At 43.7% G+C, this 16,231-nt stretch overlaps 1 protein-coding gene across 1 annotated transcript in view; it reads right to left on the bottom strand.

Annotated features, from left to right (window-relative positions):
* LOC138674622 (zinc metalloproteinase-disintegrin-like berythractivase) overlaps positions 1-16,231 on the bottom strand; it is a 143,903-nt gene that overhangs the window by 86,877 nt on the left and 40,795 nt on the right. Inside the window, exons 11-13 of the mRNA XM_069762438.1 lie at positions 9,024-9,100; positions 7,296-7,473; positions 3,903-3,965 (exon numbers count right to left, since the gene is read on the bottom strand). Coding sequence (XP_069618539.1) covers positions 3,903-3,965; positions 7,296-7,473; positions 9,024-9,100 — 318 coding nt within the window. The remainder of the gene's footprint in view (positions 1-3,902; positions 3,966-7,295; positions 7,474-9,023; positions 9,101-16,231) is intronic.

The raw sequence follows: 16,231 nt of genomic DNA, 5'->3' as shown, positions 1-16,231 counted from the left end.
TCTTCAAATGTGTCATGACATCTGCAATCTATTCCAGCCAAAATGGTGCTCAAGAATTCAATTATCACTCCTTCGAGCAATACCGTGTGCCCAAACAGTAATTTTCCACCACATAAGTTGTATCGGTGTACTCAGGAGAAATTGCACAACAAACTGCACCTGTAGGTTAAAGGTGCTCATCACACTTCTAGATAAATTTCTTGAGGAGTGTAATTTCCAAAGTGGGGTCAATTTGGGGGCAGTTTCCACTGTTTAGGCACATCAGGGGTCCTGCAAACATGACATGGCTATCTCTTCCAACCAATGCTTTGCTCCAAAAGTCAAAAGGCTCTCCTTTTGAGTGACTGCAGAGTTAACATTTTGAACTAGACAGACCGCTTTAAATGATGTGGTGGGTACAAAATTCAATCTTTTCTCTAATATTCTGCAATCTTTTCTTGACCGTCTATAGTAAGAAGGTTAATAATCTGGTTATGATTTGTTATAACCTTTTCCTCAATTGAGAACTGACTGGAGCTCTTTGCTCTAAAAAAAACGAAAGATGAATGTGACAATGATGGGACAAAATAAACTCTCTTGGGAAAATTGGAGACATACTAAAAACTGCAACTAAGCCTGCCAGTTCCTGTACAGTCTAGAGATTTTGCCTCCCGCAGACCATAGTGGTTCCTGCATGAGCTGAGATAGCGCTAACCACAGATTAGATGAAGGCAACTTGGACAAATACTGCATGAAAGGCTGTCAAGTGGTTCACATTCCTCCTAATGAACCGCAGGGCAAAGAAGAGTGCAAATTACCTACAGAAGGGAAAGTGTGCTGAAATAGAAAGATCCCAGAGTGAGTAACAGAAATCACGAAGTACAAAACAAAGGATGAAGTATGTACTGCTAGAAAATATGCCACCTACCTCCTAAAAATAAAAATAAGTGCAGGGTACAGAACATAAACAGCAGAGCGATAAACCCTAGTTGGACTATCACTGACTGGCTTAAACTACAGCTGTAAGGCTGGACAGCCAAATAAGACTATCACCAGCAGGAAACAAAAGCAGGGGGAAAGTAAATAAAGCCGCACCAGAAAGGTGATAGGGCAGTCGTATGAGTTAAAGGAAAACACCTGTTATCCTAACAAGACTGAAGCAAGGATGGCAGAAACTAAACACCAAGAAAAAAAAATGTATCTACGGTGGCTTGGCAGACAGAGAAGCTGACCACAAAACACAGGCTCAAGGGTTTGAACCCAGACGCATGACAATAGGATTGAGGTATGCCAGGAATGCCGCCCTGTATTGTTTTTGTATTTGTGATTACAAAGTCCTGACCTTGTCTGGCTCTTTGCCCTTGCCATCTTGTTTTAAACGGCCTCCCTATCTGTTTAGTCCCAACGTACACCATCCTTTATTATCTGACCTCTCTGTGCCTGATGTCAGCATCAGATGAGGAGATATCTGTCATTTTGGTTGAGAAATTATAAGATTATTTTTATATCATCCTAGATATCTCAGGAATCGAGCATGTTTTTTCTCCTTTAATAGCGTTTATTTTTAGGGACTCTATAGCGACAGGGTCTGTTCCGCAGGATTGGCGCATAGCAAATGTGGTGCCAATATTCAAAAAGGGCTCTAAAAGTGAACCTGGAAATTATAGGCCAGTAAGTCTAACCTCTATTGTTGGTAAAATATTTGAAGGGTTTCTGAGGGATGTTATTCTGGATTATCTCAATGAGAATAACTGTTTAACTCCATATCAGCATGGGTTTATGAGAAATCGCTCCTGTCAAACCAATCTAATCAGTTTTTATGAAGAGGTAAGCTATAGGCTGGACCACGGTGAGTCATTGGACGTGGTATATCTCGATTTTTCCAAAGCGTTTGATACCGTGCCGCACAAGAGGTTGGTACACAAAATGAGAATGCTTGGTCTGGGGGAAATTGTGTGTAAATGGGTTAGTAACTGGCTTAGTGATAGAAAGCAGAGGGTGGTTATAAATGGTATAGTCTCTAACTGGGTCGCTGTGACCAGTGGGGTACCGCAGGGGTCAGTATTGGGACCTGTTCTCTTCAACATATTCATTAATGATCTGGTAGAAGGTTTACACAGTAAAATATCGATATTTGCAGATGATACAAAACTATGTAAAGCAGTTAATACAAGAGAAGATAGTATTCTGCTACAGATGGATCTGGATAAGTTGGAAACTTGGGCTGAAAGGTGGCAGATGAGGTTTAACAATGATAAATGTAAGGTTATACACATGGGAAGAAGGAATCAATATCACCATTACACACTGAATGGGAAACCACTGGGTAAATCTGACAGGGAGAAGGACTTGGGGATCCTAGTTAATGATAAACTTACCTGGAGCAGCCAGTGCCAGGCAGCAGCTGCCAAGGCAAACAGGATCATGGGGTGCATTAAAAGAGGTCTGGATACACATGATGAGAGCATTATACTGCCTCTGTACAAATCCCTAGTTAGACCGCACATGGAGTACTGTGTCCAGTTTTGGGCACCGGTGCTCAGGAAGGATATAATGGAACTAGAGAGAGTACAAAGGAGGGCAACAAAATTAATAAAGGGGATGGGAGAACTACAATACCCAGATAGATTAGCGAAATTAGGATTATTTAGTCTAGAAAAAAGACGACTGAGGGGCGATCTAATAACCATGTATAAGTATATAAGGGGAAAATACAAATATCTCGCTGAGGATCTGTTTATACCAAGGAAGGTGACGGGCAAGGGGGCATTCTTTGCGTCTGGAGGAGAGAAGGTTTTTCCACCAACATAGAAGAGGATTCTTTACTGTTAGGGCAGTGAGAATCTGGAATTGCTTGCCTGAGGAGGTGGTGATGGCGAACTCAGTCGAGGGGTTCAAGAGAGGCTTGGATGTCTTCCTGGAGCAGAACAATATTGTATCATACAATTAGGTTCTGTAGAAGGACGTAGATCTGGGGATTTATTATGATGGAATATAGGCTGAACTGGATGGACAAATGTCTTTTTTCGGCCTTACTAACTATGTTACTATGTTACTATGTTTGATATCTCTGAACCGAGATCTCCCTCGTGTATTAAAGTAAGGATCACACTTAAATTTCAATGTACGCTCAATGAATTAATTTAGTTGTTTAATAGAGCTCCACTCAAAAATGTTTTTTCATCCTCAAGGAGGATATTCATAAAGCTGACTGATGAAGACGCCGATTCCTTCAACCAAGTCGCTCGTAGTTCTGGATTAGTTGTCCTTGGTGATGGATAAATATTAATGTGAAGACCCTTTGGGACAATGTGGTGTTTTATAGAATTCTTAATCTCCCACCATGATTTAATATTGTTTTTATATCACATTTTTATCTAGATCATTGAAGAGTGTTTTCAAAGAGGGCGTATCAGTTCACCCCATAGAATAATCCTGCGTGCAGAAAACCTTCCTTCAACCATCAATCAGTATCAATTGGGCCCGACAGAAAACCTCCCATACTCAGCAAATCTAAAGAAATTCAACATATACAGTATATGGTGTTGTAGTTACCTAATTTTAACACTTTTCAGGGAGCATATTTTTATTATAGCGTCCTGATAAGTGAAACCATAGACGTTAAAGAGGGTATACTTAGTTTTTCCCATGACTGTATCTTCAGCCTGTTCAGTTCACAGCTAATTAGCTGGTGGTCTGCAGATACTAGCATATTATCTCTATAGGCTATATGAGGTCATCTTCCCACTCGTCCAGTTATGCTCTTTATGAGATAATTGTTATTGGGCATGGAAGACATCCTGTACTTATATTATCTCCTATAATGAGTGACTGCCCAGTATCTGCTATATTACAGCACATTGATTTGCTAGTACACATAATACAATGACTTTATCAGGGATTTCATATAAGAGCCCACTTACCATACTCAGATCTGCCACTAAAAAGAGCTCAATGTACTTTTTTGTTATCCACAGATTTTCCTTCTGAAAACAAGATCATATAATATTTCAGTACAGGTACAACAACAAGAGACAAAGCTAACGTTCTAAATACGTCAGTAACTTACAGGACAGGTCTGCAACATATCTCATGAACACAGTGCATGTCCACTAAGCCATACCAATGGGAAAATACATTTGTATCTCTACTTGTCATGTGACTGGATGAGTAGAAGGAGGATGTCACAGGGTTACTGAAACAGAGAGAAGACAGAAGACCGCAGCGTCTGATTGCTCCTACTCCTGTGCTGAAAAAAATCACTTCTTTTTAAATAGTGTTTATTTCTTTTGGCATAACAGGGGTTAATAGGCCATGCTGGAAACTCTGGGAGTATGAGCTCTCAGCTGAGCTTGGTTAGCCACTCCCATCCCCATTATAGTCGGGGTCCTGATTCAAACCCATGTCAGAGCTAGCTTTTGCTACATGTCTTGGAGGAGAGGAGTTTTATATGACAAGGAGCTTTGGAGGAGTTATCTGTGACTGTTGCATGGTTTGTAAGTGTGATAATTTCCTTCCATCCTCTTACTTTGGTTATTTCCCCTTCCTCCACTCCCTGGTGCATTCCTTTGTTATATGTGGGTGAATATTTGTATGCTTGGTATTTTTAGTTAGCCCTTGTTTGTGTTGCCTTGTTCGTCGGGTTGGTGTAGAGTACTGCGGTACACAGTAGCGCCCCTCTTCCCTGGGTGGGTGAAGAGAACAGACGGAGGGCTGATTCAGGAGATAAGGCAAGAGTGGTGACCCCGGAATCTTCACCTTGAGAAGTGTCCCTGGGAATTGGGCAAGCCACGGCACCCCCTAGTGGTAGGGACAGGGAAGGAGCCCCTGGTCCAGGGTCACCCGACAGCAAAGCAAAGACAAGTTTATTATCAGCAGTTGAACAGAGAACAAAACAAGCAGAGGGGAACTAGCTACCAGCCAAAGGTCACCGGATTGAGCCACGGAGCCAAGCCATGACAATGGTAAACTACTGGATAACATCACCACCTATCAGATCCCTCCTGGCAGCTCTCAGACTCCTCGTCTCCCCACAAGCTCCACCCCCATCCTTCCATACATCCTACCATGAAAGTAAAGATAAAGCTGAAGACTTATGAAACTCTAAATGAACTACTGCCTTTGCTGCCTCCAACAACCAATCATAAGGCAGCTTTCTTTCTATATTTTGCTCTGGTAAAATGAAAGCTGGATGACTGTGATTGGCTGCTTTCTCTGTTAGATAATTTCATTAATGTGTCTTATTATTTCTGATTTATATAAGAGAGCAGTGATATAGCAAGAGAGACTAGCTGCATCACATAGGGTACACTGAGACTGCTTTATGTAATGTACATCACATAGGACACACTGAGACTTTTGTATATATTAAATAGGATACACTGAGACTGTTGTATAAACATCACATAGGAGACACCGAGACTGCCATATACATCACATAAAATATAATGAGACCACTGTATCTAAATCACATAGGAAACAATGAGACTTCTGTATACATAACATAAGATACACTGAGACTGTTGCATACATCACATAGGATACACTGAGACTGCTGTATACATCACATAGAATACACTGAGACTGCTGTATAAACATTACATAGGAGACACTGAGACTGCCATATTCATCACATAGAATATAACGAGACTACTGTATATACATCACATAGGGTACAATGAGGCTTCTGTATACATAACCTAGGATACACTGAGACTGTTGTATACATCAACTTGGATACACTGAGACTTCTATATATATCACATGGGATATACTGAGAATGTTGTGTGCATCACATAGGGAGAATGTAAGCTCGCAAGGGCAGGGTCCTCACCCCTTTGTATCAGTCTGTGATTGTTAGTTTGCTTAAATTACAGATATCACTTATAGTAAGCAAACTAACAATCACAGACTAATACAAAGGGGTGAGGACCCTGCCCTTGCGAGCTTACTTTCTCCCTATGTGATGCACACAGCATTCTCAGTATATCCCATGTGATGTATATAGAGCAGTCTCACTGTCTCAGTGTATCCTATTATTATTTATTTATATAGCACCATTGATTCCATGGTGCTGTACATGAGAAGGGGTTACACACAAATTACAGATATCACTTATAGTGTGTGTAACCCCTTCTCATGTACAGCACCAAGGAATCAATGGTGCTATATAAATAAATAATAATAATAATAGGATACACTGAGACTGCTCTATATACATCTGTGGTGAAATATGTGTATATATATCTATATGTGTGTAGTGACATATGTCTAGGGTTATATGTGTGACTAGTGATAATGTAACATTTGTCCTGAAGGCAAGTCGAACCTAGGTGTTAATAGGTACTTCCTTGGGACTAGTAGAAATTGTGTCTCCATATCTCACCAGGAGGTCTAGCTAGGGCCAAGAAGAAAGGGAACATTTGGCACCTCCTAGGTCTTGGAGGGGAGATGCTAATTGTGGCCTGAGGTTATCTATTCCTGAGAACCTTTTCACGAGAGAAAATAATATATTCATTAGTAGCGCGGCCAATCAAAAAGCCAGCAATTATGATATTAACCTGAGGGGCCGGTCTAGAAACCTGACCTCCAGACCAAAGTTATAAATTTAGGCTGCAGACAGAGAATTTTGTTCAAATGATGGGGGCAGCCTGAGAAGCTGGTGTGATCCAATCTATATTCTTCCAACCCTGAGGGAGCAGAAAGCTGTTTTGCATAAGTTGTATGTCTTTTTATTATCAGATTTTTATACCTTTTCTTATTGTAAGCATTGAACCTTTTGTTATTAAAGTATAAAACTTTAACAAGTTGAACCTTGAATGCTCTAAAAGAATCCATAGCCTAAGGAGTGTGAGCCTTATGAGCGATAGACATTATTAGTATTATTAGTTCCGGGACTCATCGCCCGTGTATTCGATGAGTGGTGGCAGCGTGTATGAGCGGGTGTGTGGGCCTGGGTCGGTGTGTGATTTATGCTCCCATTACAGCATAGGACGGAGGTTGAATGCTGGTCTGAGAGTGGGGAGATAGATTAACCCTTGCAGGCACAACCCCAAGTCACGTGTGAGAGCGGGCACGTGACGAATAGGTGACACCACGAAGTAGGGAACCGTGACAACATCATAGAGGATACACCAAGTCTGCTGTATGTATATCACATAGGAAACACTGAGACAGCTGTTTACATCACATAGGATACACTGAGACTCTACTGTTTACATCACACAGCATACACTTAGACTAGACTGCGGTATATGATCACATAGGATATACTGAGACAGATAGGGTAGTAGAGGAGACTAAACGGATAATATCACCTCATTAACTGAAGCCCGAAATGATGCAATGGACGGTGGTTTCTGTTTTGTAGAGTTCTCACTGACACCGCAGCTTCTCATGGGCAGTTCCACTTGCTCATATACTGCGTGCTCTTGACTTTCTGTGGACATCAGCGGTTCAATAAAAAAATTCTGCCCCTGTGTCTGGATAAGACCGCTGTGAGATGAACAACATGGAAAAATCACAAAAACATGAGTTATTCAGTTTATAAGAGATAGATAAGTATTACAGAAAGGATATGTAAATAAAAGATTAGCAGACAGTCTGTAATGCCTGTGTAATCTAAAAGTCCAAACATGTAGGCAGCAATCCAAAAGTTGTATTGTGAAAAAAAAGTGATAAAGTTTATTAGCCTATGTGAAAAAGGCAACATGGCGGCTCAAAAATACAAAGCCTTTTTCAAGGCTTGAGAAAGGCTCTGTGTTTTTTACTTAAAATGTTGCCTTGTTCACACGGGCTAATAAAGTTTTGCACTATTTTGCATAATACTACTTTTGGAGTCCTGCATTTTTAAACCTTTAGATACATACATAGATAGATTACACTTGACACCTATAGGAGCTTTTATGGCATGACATTCTAAATTCATAGGTAATATCGAGTCAGTCCCCCCTTTTCAGTTATAACAGCTTCTGCTCTTCTGGGAAAGTTTTCTACAATATTTTTGAGGTTTCTGTGGGAATTTTTGCCTATTTATTCAAACAATCATTTAAAAGGTCAGCCACTGATGTTGGAGGAGAGGCCGAGCTTACAATCTCTGTTCTAGTTCATATCAAATGTGTTGGATTGGGCTGGGGTCAGTGCTCTGTGCAGCTGGTCAAGTTCTTCTACACCAAACTCCCCCAACCGTGTCTATATGGACCTCACTTGAGTCACTGGGGTACAGTCATGGGTATCAAAAAATGTATTCCTCAAACTGGTCTCACAAAATGGGAAGCTAGAATTATCCAAATGTCTTGTATGCTGAATTATTTCGATCTCCTTGCACTGGAACTACGTTGTCGAGGACAATCCCCAAAGAACGTCAGCATAGTATTATCCCTCTTCCACCAAAGTTTATATCTGGCACAATGCAATCACGCTGGTAACGTTCTCCTGGCATTAGCCAAACCAAGACTTGCTCATCAGAGGCCAGATAGAGAAGTTTATCCGTCACCCCGCCACGTGTTTTACATTACTCCACCTGATCCTTGACATTGTGCTTGTTGATATAAGGCTTGCAGATGTTAGAACATGGAAACCCATGCAATACAATAAAGCTTCTAGGAAACAGTTTGTGCTAATGATAACACTAGAGGAGGTTTGGACTCTGCACTTATGGAGTCAGCAGAGCATTGGTGACTTCTTCCCTCTGCTCCTCAGCAATCGATGACCCCACTCTGGAACTTTACATGGTCTCCACTTCGTGAGTGGGTTGCTGCGGTTTCTTCCAATTTTCAATAATATATATGATAGTGAAATATTTAAGAGAAAGAAATTTTATGATCTGACTTGTTACACCAGTGACTCCTATTACAGGACTGCGCTGGTATCAGTGAGATCTTTACCACCCGCCATTCTGTCATATATTAGTAAAGTCAGATGGCATGGATATTATACAGCGGGGGCAATGGCAATGAATGACCAACCTGATTCAATGATTGAGACGTTTGTACCAATACTTTTGTCCATATAGTGTAGATAGACAAATTAGATGAGATAAATACCTTAACCCGTTACAGGTACTGAGGATAACCATTGAGTCGTTCTCATGCTTTACATACCCTTGGTAGTTGCAATGATCCTAGAGAAAGAGAGATTTTTAGAAATCTATATGTATATACAGTAGATCTGTTTATATACAGTAAATATGTTTATTTATTTTTTAGTTATTTTACTCACTTATATAGTGCTATTAATTCCACAGCGCTTTGCAGACATTATCGGCACTGTCCACATTGGGCTCACAATCTAAAATCCCTATCAGTATGTCTTTGGAGTGCGGGAGGAAACCGGAGAAGCTGGAGGAAACCCACGCAAAAATAGGGAACATACAAGCTCCTTGCAGATGTTGACCTTGGTGGAATCCCAGCGCTGCAAGGCTGCAATGCTAACCACTGAGCCACTCTGCTGCCCGGTATATATACAGTGGCTTGTAAATGATTGTGCACCCCTGGTCAAAATTATTGTTATTGTGAACAGTTAAGCAAGTTGAAGATGAAATTAACACTAAAGGTTCTTAAAGGGAACCTGTCACCCCTCCCCTGGCGTTTTCAACTAAAAGAGCCACCTTGTGCAGCACTAATGCTGCATTCTGTCAAGGTGGCTCTTTGATTTGGGGTCCCTTCCAACCCTGCAATATTCGTTTTTTTTATTTGCCCGCCATACCTGTAGTCTGTCCGGGGGGCACGTCTTTTCCCCCCTGACACAAACCCCTCCCAGCCATCACTCGGCCCCTCCGTGTGCCGGGCGCCGCCTCTTGTGCCTTCATTAATGTCCCCGGCGCCTGCGCTTTAAGTCGAAGGGCAGCGCTAACTGTGCATGCCTGAAAAAGGAACTTACAGTGCAGGCACCGGGGACGTTAATGAAGGCACAGGAGGTGGCGCCCGGCACGTGGAGGGGCCAAGTGATGGCTGGGAGGCGTTTGTGTCAGGCGGGAAAAGACGTGCGCCCCGGACAGACTACAAGTATGGCGGGCAAATTAAAAAAAGGAATATTGCAGCGCTGGAAGGGACCCTAAATAAAAGAGCCACCTTGACAGGATGCAGCATTAGTGCTGCACAAGTTGGCTCTTAGTTAAAATGCCAGGGGGGTGACAGGTTCCCTTTAAGTTAAAGATGACACATTTCTTTTGTATTTTTTGGCAAAAGAAATATTTTTTTTCCATCTTGTACAATTTAAAAATGTAAATGGGTCAATGCAAAAGTTTGGGCACCCTTGGAGAGTTGTGTGCTCAGATAACTTTGCCCAAGGTTTCAGACCTTAGTTAGCATGTTAGGGTTATGGATTGTTCATTAACATCCTTTTTTTTTTTTTTTTTTTTCAAAATAAATTTTTTATTAAGAATAACAAGATAAATGACATTTTACATTCTCATTTTCAATACAAAGCTTTTCCCCCCCTTCAAACATTCCCCTTCAATCCCACCACCCCCCAACCCCACCCAACAAAGCAGCTCACCTTGCTTAGCACTTCCATCATTAGACCAATATACTATCTAATCCCTCAGCCAATAATATAAGCCACATTTAACATTAACATTAATTAGGAACCTTAATTACCTCTCCCTCTATAATTCCTCTATCCCATAGCAATCCACGGAGACCACATTTTATTGAACATTTCGATTTTCCCTCTTCTTTTATAAAACCCCTTTTCTAGTGTCAGGCCCTGCTTCACATACTGGAGGAATTCTCCTCTTGACGGCGGTTCTTCCCTAATCCAATTTCGAGCTATTACCTTCCTAGCCATGTATAACAATCTGGCAATAGCTATCTTTAGGTTGTTATCCACTCCAATCTCATCCACACATCCCAACAAGCACACAAGTGGATCCCTTGGCACCTTACATCCATACGCACCTTCCATACAACTCAAAACTACCACACAAAAAGCAGCCAGTCTCGGACACGTCCACATCATATGGAGTATATCGGCATCTGCAGTTTTACACCTCGGGCATTCAGAATCATCACGCAAACCAGCCTTATATAGCACCATCGGTGACTTATAAACCCTGTGTATCACATAGAGCTGTGACAGTCTATACGGTTCGCTCAGTGACAATCGTGGGACCCATTCTAGCACCGACTCCCAAGTCTCATTCTCCATTGGACCCAGATCCCTCTCCCACTTAGCTCTCGCCATTATTGGAAACCCCACTAGGAAAGTGTGCAACAGATCTTTATACAAAGTAGATATGACCCCCCCAGTAGTCCCTTCATTACACACATACTCCAGTACTATATCCCTCTGAATTCCAATACCTCCGTTTCTACTCTGAGCTCCAAAAGCATGCCTCATCTGCAAATACCGATACTCCCCTGCAGTCCCAAGACCAAATTCCGCCTGCAATTGGGAAAATGATTTCAATTCACCTCGCTCAATTATTTGATACACGTATTGAATCCCTTTGACTTGCTATTCTGTCAGTACCCCCAGTGCCTCAAACTCCTGTAAGTTGCTGTTATGCCATAGCGGTGAGAATCTAGTCAAATCCGTGACCCCCCGTATATGTCTCAGCCTACCCCACAGCCTGCGTATCAACAACACAGTCGGGTATAATTTCCCCAGAGCCCCCAGGGATCCATCCTCCAAACATTGTACTACTGGCCTTCTTTTTGTCACCACTTCCATCAGCCGCTGTACCGCCCCAGATGACCATTCATGCGCCCAGCCTTTTAAATGCTGACTCTGGGCTGCAAGAAAATATATTTCAGGGTTAGGCAATGCCAGTCCCCCATCTTCCTTGGGTCGCTGAAGTGTCTCCAGTTTGATACGCGGATGCTGTCTCCCCCATATCAAATTCCTGAACAGAGAGTTAATCTGTCTAAATCTCCCGCGTGGTATCCAAACTGGTGCATTATGAAGAATATACAGTATTTTTGGCATCAAAATGATTTTAATAAGATTCACCCTACCTACCACAGATAAATGCAGTTTAAGCCAAGCATCCGCTTTCACTTTAAGAACACCTAAGATTGGAGTCAGATTTCTATGTATATAGTCAGTAACAGGCATAGATATCCATATTCCAAGGTACTTAAATTGGCTAGTCACCTCCAGTCGCCCATCCTCCAGTGGCTCCCCACCATCATCATCCACCTTAAACAAGACAGACTTACTCCAGTTTATCCTAAGTCCCGACACCGATCCGAAACGCTCAATAATCCCAATGGCTCCCTCCAAGGACGTACCTGGGTCAGCCAGAAAGAGCAGAATGTCATCCGCATACAACGCCACCCTTTCTTCAATCATCCCATATTTAAACCCAGTCACCTCATCAGACCGTCGAAGCTTAGCAGCCAGCGGTTCCACAGCCAGAGCAAACAAAAGAGGAGAGAGCGGACACCCCTGTCTCGTCCCTCTAGCCAGTTGTATGGTCCGTGATAACTCCCCATTTACCCTAACCCTAGCCATCGGCATTGAGTACATCAGTCGAATCCAGAATATGAACTGCGGTCCAAACCCCATACTCCGGAGCACCTGCCAGAGATATCCCCACTCCACACTATCGAATGCCTTATGGGCATCTAAAGATGCAATAACTCTCTGGCCACAGTTGTCGGATCTGAGTTGCAAATTCATATACAGCCTTCGTAAGTTGATCGCAGTGGACCCATCAGGCATAAAGCCGGACTGGTCTGAGTGCACCAGGCCGGAAATAACACTTGTCAACCTCATCGCCAACACCTTAGCCAGAAGTTTAACGTCTGTAGTAAGCAAGGAGATTGGCCGATATGAATCCGGCTGTGTCGGGTCCTTCCCCTCCTTAGGAATCACCACTGTTATGGCCTCCCGCATAGATGCCGGTAGGCGACCGCCACTCCTAGCCTCCTCCAGAAGTACCCTTAATTTAGGGATCAGCACTTCCCCAAAGTTTTTATAAATTTCAGCAGGAAATCCATCTACGTCAGGTGCCTTCCCATTAGCCATAGACTGCAGTGCCCGACCCAACTCCTCCTCCGTGATGGGAGCTTCCAAATCTTCTCTATCTATGTCACTCAGCCTTGGGAGCTCCAATTCCTCAAGGAACGCCACCGTGTCCTCCACCAACCCATCTACCTGAGAGGAATATAGGTCCGCATAAAAATCCGCAAAAATGTCCAAAATCTCTGAAGCCTCAGAGACAGCCACACCGCTCCCCGATACCAAAGAATGAACAAAGGAAGTGTTTCTCTGGGCAGAAGCCACCATCGATAGCAAATGACCCACAGATTCGCCCTCCTGGTAAAAAGCCAGATTCATGAATTCCCTCTTCCTTTCAGCCTTACCGAGCCATACCTCCTCCAACTGACTCTGAGCTGCCTTTAGCCTCCTCCCAGCTTCCGGAGTACCCGCTATTACATCTCATCCTCGGCTATCCTCAGCCCTTCAACCGCCAACCTCTCCGTCTCTCTCGATTTCCTCTTACACCTGCTAATATCCCTGAACAGCAGTCCCCTCAAGTACGCCTTCATTGCTTCCCACACAGTAAGAACATCTACACTTCCCTCGTTGATCTCAAAAAATTCCACCAACTCCTTCTTTATCTTTTCCAAGTCCATACTGTGTAGCCAATTAGGGTGAATCTTCCACTCCTTCCTGCTCCCGATCCGTGTCCCCACTGGCCGAAATTCCACCTCAACTGGACTATGGTCTGAAAGAGCCCTAGGTAAATATCTCACGTCCCTTACCATCGTGTCCAGTAAACAGTTACCCAGCGCCAAGTCAATCCTAGACAAAGTACCATGAGCTGGCGAGTAGCATGAGTACGTCCTTTCCCCAATATGTCTAACTCTCCATAAATCAATCATACCTACTTCCCGGACATAGGTCCCAAACGTAGTGATATGTCCCCCTGTTCTATTCTGGGGATTTTTGTTTTTATCCCAAAAGTAATCACAGATATTATTAAGATCGCCAATAATTAGAGATGGTAACGGTCCCCAACGCTCTACCCTCTCCAGCACCTCTCTTATCTTCTTACTTGAGTATGGGGGCGGAATATACATTGCCGCTATACACATCAACACTCCATTTATTTTACATTTCACCACCACATACTGACCATCCACATCCTCTTTTACCATTACCTCCTCATACTGCACCCCCGCATGTATTAACACAGACACACCCCTAGAGTACGTCGAGAAAGTAGAATGATACGCCCTCTGTATCCAGCGCCTATTCAATACATCCACCCTCTCCCGCACTAAATGTGTCTCCAGCAAACATATCATCGAGACCTTCTGTTCTCGGACATACTGCAGACTTGCCGCCTGCCGTGTTTTATCCGCCAGACCTCTCACATTCCAACTCAATATTTTAATACAATCTCCCATCATGTGGCTCATCATTTCTTAAAGTATCCAATTTCCCAAGTATGAGCTGCCCCAACCCTCCCACCCCCCCTGCCCCCTCCCAACTTACCCCCCTAACCCGCCCATTGTAACGCATTCTTCCTCTCAGCAAGAGTGGGGCTCCACTGCCCACTACGAACACTCTCCCTTACTTAACCCTCTCCATTCGCGTCCCGCTGCCATAGCAATCACAATTTCCCCCACAACTTTCACTTTATTGTATCTTAACATTTCAACTTATATTAACATATAGAAAAAGTACCAAACCAGTTCACAGTACCCAGCATAACCCTCCTCCCCCGTACTTAGTAGTTGGTACTGTCCCCTCCGGCCATTCCTTCAATATGGCCCAGCAAAACCCCCAACAGTTGCTCAACTCTTTAACCATTGCTAACGAGCGCAGAACTCTCCTCTATCGACAGAGAAAACAAATCCCAACTGGATCTCGCCGAAATGTCAGTCGCCCATTCCCTTAAGTTTTTTTTCATGAGTATCAAGCCACTGGGTAGCGTCCTCTGGTGTCAAGAAAAAGTGGGTCTTATTAAAAGCCACCAGTCTCAGCTTGGCGGGAAACATCACTGAGTACTGCACTCCCAGCTCCCTCAGTCGTCGCTTGACTCCAGTAAACTTCATCCGCTGCTTCTAAACCGCAGCGGAATAATCCGGATAAATGGCGATTTTTTGACCTCCAGCCATCAGATCCTCCATCTCTCTAGCCTTTCTGAGGATAATGTCTCTGTCCCTGTAGTTCAGTATTTTAGCAAGCATGGTACGGGGATTCGCTCCTGCGGCGGGACCCTATGAGCCCATTCAACAGCAAAAACTTTTGTCAACACTGTGCTCCCAATCTTCTCCAGCAGCCAGTTTTCAACAAATTCTGTGGGATTTCTCCCCTCAGTCTTTTCAGGCAGCCCCACTATACGTATATTATTTCTTCTGGATCTATTTTCCAGATCCTCATTTTTGGCAGCGAGCTCGGCTATTGCTTGGGCGAACTTCTTTTCAGCTTTTTGTAGCTTAACTATGTGATCTTCAGCCGTGCTCACCCTCTCCTCCACCACTCCTATACGTTTGTCCATTTTCTGCAGAGCCGCATTAATCTGTGCCGTGTCCCCTTTAACTTCCTGCATCTGCTGGGCCAAGGAGTTCAGGGATTGCTGACATGAAGAGATCAGTGTGATAACATCTCTAAGAGTCGGCTCCTCTCCCTGTGATATGGCTTCAGGTCCCCCACTAGCCCCCGCCATGCTGCCTCTCTCCTTCCCCCTCTGTACCTCATGCTGCTCGGCTGTGCTTGCTTCCTCCTCCTCCTGGTCAGCTCCAGCTCCAGATCCTGGTTCTGCCTCCTCAGCAGCCTCCACTCTGGCATACTGCTGCAGCTTTGCGGCCACCTCCATGCGCCGCTGACATGCGGCGTTCTCCTTCTCGGCGTCCTCCCTAGCATCGGAGCCATCTTGGCTGGCTCCTGCATCGCTGGTGCCAGCGTCTTTCTGCCGACTCCTGGTCATCGCTGCCGACTCCGGACCTGCTGCTCCGCACCGCTGCACTCTCCGGACCTTCAGCCAGCCGGATTTAGGTGAGTTTACCCAAAAATCGGGGTTAAAGCAGGATTTTTGTCCTTCTGGCAGCGGGAGCACTCTTCCCTGCTTCCACTCACATGGCCAGCTAGGACACGCCCCAGTTCATTAACATCTTTAGGAAAGGCCAGGTAATGAAAATTTCCCAGCTTTATAAAAAATTCCTCTAACCTTGTGCAAAAAAACAGCAGCAATAGGGTTCTAAGCAGATGCATAGCATTCTGAAAATGAAAATGGTGGAGGCTCACAAAACAGAAGATAGAAGATAGCAAAGCTTTTTCAATTTGCCCTTTCCTC

Source organism: Ranitomeya imitator, chromosome 4, assembly GCF_032444005.1.
Source record: "Ranitomeya imitator isolate aRanImi1 chromosome 4, aRanImi1.pri, whole genome shotgun sequence".
Lineage (NCBI taxonomy): Eukaryota > Metazoa > Chordata > Amphibia > Anura > Dendrobatidae > Ranitomeya > Ranitomeya imitator.
Note: the sequence above shows the minus strand (reverse complement) of the source record. Positions and strands in the feature narration are given on the sequence as shown.